General features: G+C 47.5%; 1 protein-coding gene across 3 annotated transcripts; it reads left to right on the top strand.

Moving 5' to 3' along the window:
- Nucleotides 1-53: 53 nt before the first annotated feature.
- On the top strand, nt 54-8,947 carry RNF25 (ring finger protein 25). 3 transcript variants are annotated; one of them, XM_061384984.1, is made up of 10 exons: nt 54-135; nt 2,526-2,600; nt 2,827-2,929; nt 3,016-3,083; nt 3,179-3,248; nt 6,177-6,248; nt 6,347-6,490; nt 6,826-6,915; nt 7,958-8,092; nt 8,296-8,947. In XM_061384984.1, exons 1-10 carry the CDS (start codon nt 95-97, stop codon nt 8,872-8,874), a joined length of 1,377 nt encoding a protein of 458 aa, XP_061240968.1. In that variant the 5' UTR covers nt 54-94; the 3' UTR covers nt 8,875-8,947. The 3 variants fall into 3 exon arrangements, with proteins under 3 accessions (XP_061240968.1, XP_061240958.1, XP_061240979.1); XM_061384974.1 differs by having other exon boundaries at nt 6,823-6,915; XM_061384995.1 differs by lacking the exons at nt 6,177-6,248; nt 6,347-6,490 and having other exon boundaries at nt 6,823-6,915.
- The last annotated feature ends 247 nt before the right edge of the window (nt 8,948-9,194 follow it).

Below are 9,194 nucleotides of genomic sequence, written 5' to 3'. Positions count from 1 at the left end.
AAACGGCCGCTAGCCGCCCTCCCTCCCCTGTTTAACTGGCCGCCTCCGACTGCGCGAAGAGTATTTCCGGTTCCGGCTGCGGGCTGCAGAAGACATGGCGGTGTCTGCGTCGGTAGCTGCAGGGGATGAGGACTGGTAACTTTGGGGGCATGGGCTTTGGCTTGACCGCCTGAATCCGGTCCAGGGGACTAGCGGCAGCCGCGGATGGTCCGTACGGCGGGCGTGTGTGGCGGGGCGAGGGATGAGGGATGTTAGAGACGCTGACATTTCTAGTTAAGAGAGTTCTGGGCTAAGGAGCGGGCGGGTGGTGGAGGGGCGCTTGTCTGACCGGGAGACCGCATCAGCGCCGGCCTGGCCAGTTCAGGCCGCGCCTTATCTGGTTCGGTCATCCGACTTCACCCCGTCCCATTTTCTTTATCTGAAGTGGATTTGCTCAGGGTCCCGGTGCGGGGGAATGCCAGTTTATCAAATCTCTCCCCCATCCCTTATCCCCGGAACCGATATCCTCCAGTCAGCCCCCCGTTCCTCATTCCCCTTGAATCAGTCTATTTCGCTGAGGCTTTCCTCAGCCTCAGCCGTCTCCCTTACCGATAGCATTAATGAGGACTGTTGTCTGAATAAAGCTTTACACCTCACAAAAGCTCTCCTAGTCCTTCTCTTAAACATTCTTAACAAGGGGACCAGAACCTGGAAGGACTCTGGGGTTTGGAAATAAATATGGATTCACTTCACATTTTATTAGCTATGTGATGCTGACCAGGCCACCTAGCTTCTGTGAGTCAGTGTCCTTAAATGTTAAAAAAGTGGGTGTGTCATCCACCTCAGAATAGCTGAGAGAATCAAGATTGGTTTGTAACATACAGAAGCCTCATTTTCATTAGCAACTCTGTGGTATAGCACCTGAGACGACCTGACCTGAAGAGATTAAATGATTTGCCAAAAGGTACATAGTAATCACTAGGAATCCAGGTTATCTGATTCCAAAACTTAGTTCTTAGTTCTAGGGCATTTTACAGTTCCCCTTTCCCTTTTTATCTGTCACCATCTTACCACCGTCCCATCCCGTATCTCACATCCAGAACCCAAGTCACAGGTAGGGTGTGTGAAGTATTGAAGGACCTCTTGATGGAGGCTGTACCTCAGTGTTTCATTGGTTCAGGGAGCCCAGCCAGTGCTAGCCTTTTTTGAGACCTCAAAATGTAGATGTAGTTTACAACTTATTCAGGGGGACTTTAAGATTCTAAGGGGACACTTTGTGCCATGACAAGGGCAGTACTGACTGTACAGCTAGTCTGTGGTGCTCTAACATTCTGACTCTCTTGCCAGCTGGAACTACTTAAGTGTTACCTACATTATCTATTTTATATATTGTCTGCTTAAGACTTAAAAAGACTTTTAAAGTTTTGAGAATCAATCTTTCTCTGTATACACACAGACACACACACACACACACACACATATATCAAGCTAGGGCAACTCTGTTCTTAGTGAAGAAGGGATAAGATATAAGTATGAGAAAGCAAACCAAACATGTATTTTTCCACGTATTATCTGGGTAAAGCTGTGCCCTCTAGCCAGCCACTCATCTTCAGTGGCATTACATCTCCTGTTTCTTTTAAGGAAACGTGTGTCTTCTGATTTACATCAGGACCACAGGATCCTGACCTGGGCAGGTTGAGCTAGATCAGTCAGACAACAGGGACCATAAATATATTAACTACATCCCTCTGTCTTTCCTTTTATGGGAAAAGGTTATACACAAACAGGAAAAAAAGGGGACATAGACTAACTAGTATAGTCAGAATACTGTTAGGCACTTCACATAAACAAATCACCTTTCATCCTTATGATAACCCTGGAGTGGGTGATGGTATCTATATGTGGTAGACGGGGTAATTCAGGCTGACAGATAAAAGAACCTACTCAGATCACATAGCTGGTAAGTGATTGGTACCTGTTCCTCATTCCAAGGCTGATGGCTCTTCCATTGCAGCACAGCCTTTACAGCACATAGATCTGTTCTGTTCAAGTTGGTATCTCCTTTGAGGAGGTTTGCAATGACTGGTATTGGCAGTGTGTGTAGATGCTGGGATCCATGATGAACACTGGTGTAAGGAAAGCCAGAAGTGGTATTGGTAACTTTAATGCTAATCAATGAATGTCATATTTCTGGGTCAGGGAGATGGCCACTAACAAACAGCCAACAGTGCAATGAAACTTAAAACAGGCAGCTGGAAACTGCTCTGGTCCCAATTCTGCCTCCATTAAGTCTTGAGATTTGGGCTAGCCTTTTCATCTTTTTGGGAATCTGTTTGCTCATCTGTTGGCAGAAATGATCTCTAAAACACTGATTCCCATGCTTCTACCTGGCCACTTGACAAACATTTCCTGAATTTTTATGGAGGTCAGCAAGAGAATACACTCAGACAGATGGCCATTTTTCTACAAAGCCAGCCTTTGTTGACCTTAGTAGGACTTAATATGAAGAGTTGTAACAGTAAGTCAATCTCCCCTGGTCTCTCTAGGGTCCTTCCCTCTGAAGTTGAAGTGTTAGAGTCTATCTACTTGGACGAACTACAGGTGGTTAAAGGAAATGGCAGGTACGTGTTCAACTGGAGATGGGCAGGAGTCCCCTTGGTAATAAGAGGATTCCATGCAGTATCTGTGAGCCTTGATTCAAAAATATTTCTGTCATATGGACAAACACTGTTCCTTTAATCACCCCAAAAGAAAGAGCCTGAAGCTCACTTCTTCTGCCCACTTCACTCTCTTCTCATCAAGCCCCTGCACAGTCACATCCCAGGTCTCCACTTCATCCACCTGCAGGTCATCACCATGGGAAATCTACATCACCCTGCACCCTGCCACTGCAGAGGACCAGGATTCCCAGTATGTCTGCTTCACTTTGGTGCTTCAGGTTCCAACACAGGTGAGGCCTCTATGGCAGCAACGGGAGGAAGGGAGAGGCCTTGGGGTAGAGGGCTTTAGCAGTAACATGTTATTTTCTCCCTCTAGTATCCCCATGAGGTGCCACAGATCTCTATCCGTAACCCCCGAGGACTCTCAGATGAACAGATCCACAAGTGAGTCGGGCTAGTCAGAGCAGGGAAAACGTGGGAAACAACTCAGTCTGGAGTGGAAAGGGCAGCCTTATGTTTGCTTTGCCCTCTCCCGCCAGGATCTCACAGGCGCTAAGTCACGTGGCTGAGGCTGGACTGGGTACTGCCATGCTCTATGAACTCATCGAGGTAAGAGAGGTGCTAGCCTGCGGAAATGTCCTTCCCTTCCAGCTACAGCAGTGTCTCTCAACAGAGGTTTTGAGCCTAGAATCTTAAATATGTTTGGAGACATTCATTTAGTTCTTGTTTGGGTAAGGCCAAAACTGATCCAGAAAGATGAGACTGTCTTCTGTTTCAAAAAATCTCCCCAAAAGACAGCATTGTAGCTTCCCCAAGTTGCCTATTCCAGCATCTTTTTTTTTTTACTTTACAATATTGTATTGGTTTTGCCATACATTGACATGAATCCACCATGGGTGTACCAGCATCTTGACAAAATTATTTTTTCTCTTTAACTTGTATTTTTCATGCTTCACCAAGAGTGTGTTTCTTGTTCTCCTGGCATTGGCAACTGATAGTAGCTAGAGATCTTGCCTGGAGGGTCTAGCCATAAATGAACATTTGAAGAGTAGTCTGCCATTTCAGTTCAGTTCAGTTGCTTAGTCACATCTGACTCTTTGCAACCCCATGGACTGCAGCACACCAGGCCTCCCTGTCCATCACCAACTCCCGGATCTTACTCAAACTCATGTCCATTGAATCAGTGATGCCATCCAACCATTTCCTCCTCTATCATCCCCTTCTCCTCCTGCCTTCAATCTTTCCCAGCATGAGGGTCTTTTCCACTGAGTCAGTTCTTCGCATCAGGTGGCCAAAGTATTGGAGCTAATCTTCAGTATCAGTCCTTCGAATGAATATTCAGGACTGATTTCCTTTAGGATGGACTGGTTGGATCTCCTTGCAGTCCAAGGGACTCTCAAGAGTCTTCTCCAACACCACAGTTCAAAAGCATCAATTCTTCGGTGCTCAGCTTTCTTCACAGTCCAACTCTCACATCCATCCATGACTACTGGAAAAACCATAGCTTTGGCTAGATGGACCTTTGTTGGCAAAGTAATATCTCTACGTTTTAATATGCTGTATAGGTTAGTCATAACTTTTCTTCCAAGGAGCAAGCATCTTTTAATTTCATGGCTATGGTCACCATCTGCAGTGATTTTGGACCCCCCAAAAATTAAGTCTGTCTCTGTTTCCATTGCTTCCCCATCTATTTGCCATGAAGTGATGGGACCAGATGCCCTAATTTTAGTTTTCTGAATGTTGAGTTTTAAGCTAACTTTTTCACTCTCCTCTTTCACTTTCATCAAGAAGCTCTTTAGTTCCTCTTCACTTTCTGCCATAAGGGTGGTGTCATCTGCATATCTGAGGTTATTGATATTTCTCCCAGCAATCTTGATTCCAGCTTGTGCTTCATCCAGCCCAGCGTTTCTCATGATGTACTCTGCATAAAGTTAAATAAGCAGGGTGATAATACACAGCCTTGACGTACTCCTTTCCCAATTTGGAACCAGTCTGTTGTTCCATGTCCAGTTCTAACTGTTGCTTCCTGACCTGCATACAGATTTCTCAGGAGGTAGGTCAGGTGGTCTGGTATTCCCATCTCTTGAAGAATTTTCCACAGTTTATTGTGATCCACACAGTCAAAGGCTTTGGCATAGTCAACAAAGCAGAAGGTGTTTTTCTGGAACTCTTGCTTTTTCGATGATCCAACAGATGTTGGCAATTTGATCTCTGGTTCCTCTGCCTTTTCTAAAACCAGTTTGAACATCTGGAAGTTCACAGTTCATGTACTGTTGAAGCCTGGCTTGGAGGATTTTGAGCATTACTTTTCTAGTGCATGAGATGAGTGCAATTGTGCGGTAGTTTGAGTGTTCTTTGACATTGCCTTTCTTAGGGATTGGAATGAAAACTGACCTTTTCCAGTCGTGTTGCCACTGCTGAGTTTTCCAAATTTGCTGGCATATTGAGTGCAGCACTTTGACAGCATCATCTTTTAGGATTTGAAATAGCTTAACTGGAATTCCATCACCTCCACTAGCTTTGTTCGTGGTGATGCTTCCTAAGGCCCACTTGACTTTGCATTCCAGGATATCTGGCTCTAGGTGAGTGATCACACCATTGTGATTATCTGGGTCATGAAGATCTTTTTTGTATAATTCTGTGTATTTTTGCCACCTCTTCTGAATATCTTCTGCTGCTGTTAGGTCCATACCATTTCTGTCCTTTATTGTGCCCATCTTTCCATGAAATGTTCCCTTGATATCTCTACTTTTCTTGAAGAGATCTCTGGTAGTCTGCCAGTGGAGCTGAATAGAAAGAGTCTTGGTTCTTTTCCTCAGAGTTTCTACCCTAATGAAGGAAACAACCCAGATGAAATTATGCCTCGAGCTACAAGTTAATATACACAGCTAACTTTTGTTTGAGATCAGAAACACAAATGCAGCCTTATTTTCCTCTGCTTTCAATTTTTAAGGAAAATGTTCATAAAAGAATGAAGGTGGGTGGCCTGGAGTCAGAATGGGCATGGAGCACTGTAGCATTTCTGAATCAGCCTCCACGATGCAGCTTTGAACTTTGTGGAATTCCAGAGTAGTCGCTATCCAAGTGACAGTGCGCATGTGTATTTCATAGCTTGCTGCCTTTCCAGTTCTCTGTCCGTTTGGGGTGTCCATGCCTTCACTTTGTTTCTGAAAGCTGACTCCACAACAGGCCCATTGAGGGAGAGATACTTAAAGAAAGGCTTCCCAGAAGATGTGAGTTTTAACTGAACACTTTTTTTTCTAAGTTTTTATTTTCATCCCCAGTATTTCAAGTGACTTAGTGGAAAAACAATTAAATTGGATTTTGGAGCTAGGTAGATTTGCAGGGGAGGAGTGGCACATAGGGAAGGATTGATTCTAAGCAGAAATGATCACCAAGACTGAAATGCATGACCACGAGATAAACTGGCCCCATGAGAGACAGCCCTGCCAGTCACTCCTGGGAATAGCTTGACAAGCTTCGTTCACAGTTACGGCCCCTGCCTCCCTATTTGAACAGCTTTTTCTCTCCTCTCAGAAAGGGAAGGAAATTCTCACAGATAACAACATCCCCCATGGCCAGTGCGTCATCTGCCTCTATGGTTTCCAGGTGGGTTACTCTCTTGGGACCTGGGGGTCTGCAGGTGACAGACACAGGGGCTCAGGGGGGAGAGTGCTGACAGTGTCCCCCCTCCACCCTCCTTCCAGGAGAAGGAGGCCTTTACCAAAACACCCTGTTACCACTACTTCCACTGCCACTGCCTGGCTCGGTACATCCAGCACATGGAGCATGAGCTGCAGGCCCAGGGACGGGAGCGAGAGCAGGAACGGCAGCATGCTGCACCCGAACAGGTCGACTCCTCACCCCTGTTTACATGACTCACAGCCTTTCTATCCCTCCATTCCAGGGCCGCCTTAGCCTTTTCAAGGTCATAGGTACCTTTGAGATGAATGAAAGTTCACCTCTGTCCAGGAAAAGGGGCATCATTATATCTGTGTAATCATATTGCATGTGGTTTCAGAAGGTTCTCAGACCTCTAGCTTGGCAGCCCCCGCTCTGTGCCCTCTCACTGCTGCGTGGGTGGGCCCATGCCCCTTTGTCCCAACTCTCTGCAGTTGAGGCTGGCCAGCTAGCGAGTGCTTTGGGCTGGGAAGCTGGGGTGTGATTTCACCTCTCTTTTCAGAAGGCCGTTGGTGTGCAGTGCCCAGTGTGCAGAGAGCCACTCGTGTACGATCTTGCCTCCCTGAAAGCAGCCCCTGAACCCCAGCAGCCCATGGTAAGAGAACTCTCTTGTAGTCTAAATCAAGATCAATGGCATCTTGTCTGCTTCGAATGGGACTTCAGGAATTGGGCTTAAGCTGCCTGGGCCCCCTCTGCAAAGCTGTGGCCCCCAGCAGAAATCTAAAGTTTATTCCAAATGAGCCTAATCAGTTCAGTCGCTCAGTCATGTCTGACTCTTTGTGACCCCATGGACTGCAGCACGCCAGGCCTCCCTGTCCATCACCAACTCCTGGAGTTTACCCAAATTCATGTCCATTGAGTTGGTGACGCCATCCAATCATCTCATCCTATGTCGTCCCTTTCTCCTCCCACCTTCAATCTTTCCCAGAATCAGGGTCTTTTCAAATGAGTCAGCTGTTCGCATCAGGTGGTCAAAGTATTGGAGTTTCAGTTTCAGCATCAGTCCTTCCAATGAACACTCAGGACTGAGCTTTAGGATGGACTGGTTCGATCTTCTTGCAGTCCAAGGGACTCTCAAGAGTCCTCCAACACCACAGTTCAAAAGCATCAGTTCTTTAGCACTGAGCTTTCTTTATAGTCCAACTCTCACATCCATACATGACTACTGAAAAAACCATCACCTTGACTAGATGGACCTTTGTTGGCAAAGTAATGTCTCTGCTTTTTAATATGCTCTCTAGGTTGGTCATAACTTTTCTTCCAAGGAGTAAGCGTCTTTTAATTTCATGGCTGCACTACTCTAAGTCTTCTCCATCACAACTTCTCAGTCATGTCTGACTCTTTGCGACCCCATGGATTATACAGTCCATGGAATTCTCCAACCCAGAATACTGGAGTGGGTAGCCTATCCCTTCTCCAGCAGATCTTCCCGACCCATGAATTGAACTGGGGTCTCCTGCATTGCAGGCTGATTCTTTACCAACTGAGCTATGAGGGAAGCCCTCTAATGAGCCTAATCCAAGGGTTAAAACCAAGAACCCTGAGCCCATCTCCTGAGGCAGTCTGGAAGAGCAGGGATTTCAGGTCTGCTTTCTGTTTATTCTTCCCTTTGTTCCACTCTCCTCCTTTTCCTCCAGGAGCTGTACCAGCCTGATGCAGAGAGCTTGCGCCAGCAAGAAGAGCGCAAGAGGCTGTACCAGAGACAGCAGGAGAGGGGGGGCATCATCGACCTTGAGGCTGAGCGTAACCGGTATTTCATCAGCCTTCAGCAGGTGAGAGAAGAGTTTCCCTCTCCTCCCTTGATGACAGCTACCTTCCTAACCAGCAACCCCCTGCCATGGCCCATGGGTGAGCTTTGCTCTACCCTGGGAGGTCTAGGCTGATGGCGGTCAGCTTGGACTCTGGGCAAGGGTCCTGCAGTTCCCTGCTCTAAGGAACTATATCTCCATCACTGTCTCTACTTACTTCCTCCTAGCCTCCTGCCCCTTTGGAACCCGAGTCAGCTATAGATGTCTCCAGAGGATCCCACCAGCCCAGCACCCTTGCCACCGAACCATCCACCACATCAGCAACTCACACTGCCCTGTCAGTTTCTCTGCCTCTGGCCTCCCAGTACACATGTGAGAAGACTCCAGGGGCTGGGCCACATCTGCCAAAGCTGGGCGAGACCCAGAAAGCTGTGCTCGATCCCCGCCGGGCCAGTCGAGGCCCATGGAGACAGCCTGAACGGAGGCACCTGAAAGGAGGGGAGTGCAATACCCTCAAAGGTACCAGTGACACCCAGAAACTGCAGTCTCCTGAGGGGCCCCTCAAGGAGTCCATGGACCTAAAGCCAGAGTCTCATAACCAAGGGGGTAAAGGTCCTCCCCAAGATAAGGGGCCCGGCGAATGGCAGGGTCCCCCACCCCGCAGGACTCGGGACTGTGCCCACTGGGAACGCGCCAAGAATCGGACACCAGCTTCTTCCTATCCCCGCCTGCCTCGGGGTCGGGGAGCCTACCGGCCTGGTCCTCGAAGAGAACCTGTGAGCCTCGAGTCAGAGGATGGTTCCTAGCAGTACTGTGGGGGGACAGGGAATTGGGTCGGGAATGGGTAATAAAGAGATTGGCCTTGTTTGGCTTTCCTTACTCACCAGTGCCTAACCGTGAAGTGTGGCTCTTTCTAAATTTCCAGGAAGACGAGCATGCCCGAGTAGCCCCAATTTTGTTCTGAAATCTCTTCTCCCAAGAGATTGAGGTCTGGATAAAGGAAGAGTCTGACATCTCAGCTAGAATAGTGGGTTCCAAGGAAAACCAGAAGAGGCCAACATTTAAGAATATGCAGGCCCCACCCTGCTACATAAGCCACTGTGCATGCAGCCACATTTCTCTGTCT

The sequence above is a fragment of the Bos javanicus genome, chromosome 2 (assembly GCF_032452875.1).
Source record: "Bos javanicus breed banteng chromosome 2, ARS-OSU_banteng_1.0, whole genome shotgun sequence".
Taxonomy (NCBI): Eukaryota; Metazoa; Chordata; class Mammalia; order Artiodactyla; family Bovidae; genus Bos; species Bos javanicus.
The sequence above is the reverse complement of the archived record's forward strand: the minus strand, read 5'-3'. Positions and strand labels throughout refer to the sequence as shown.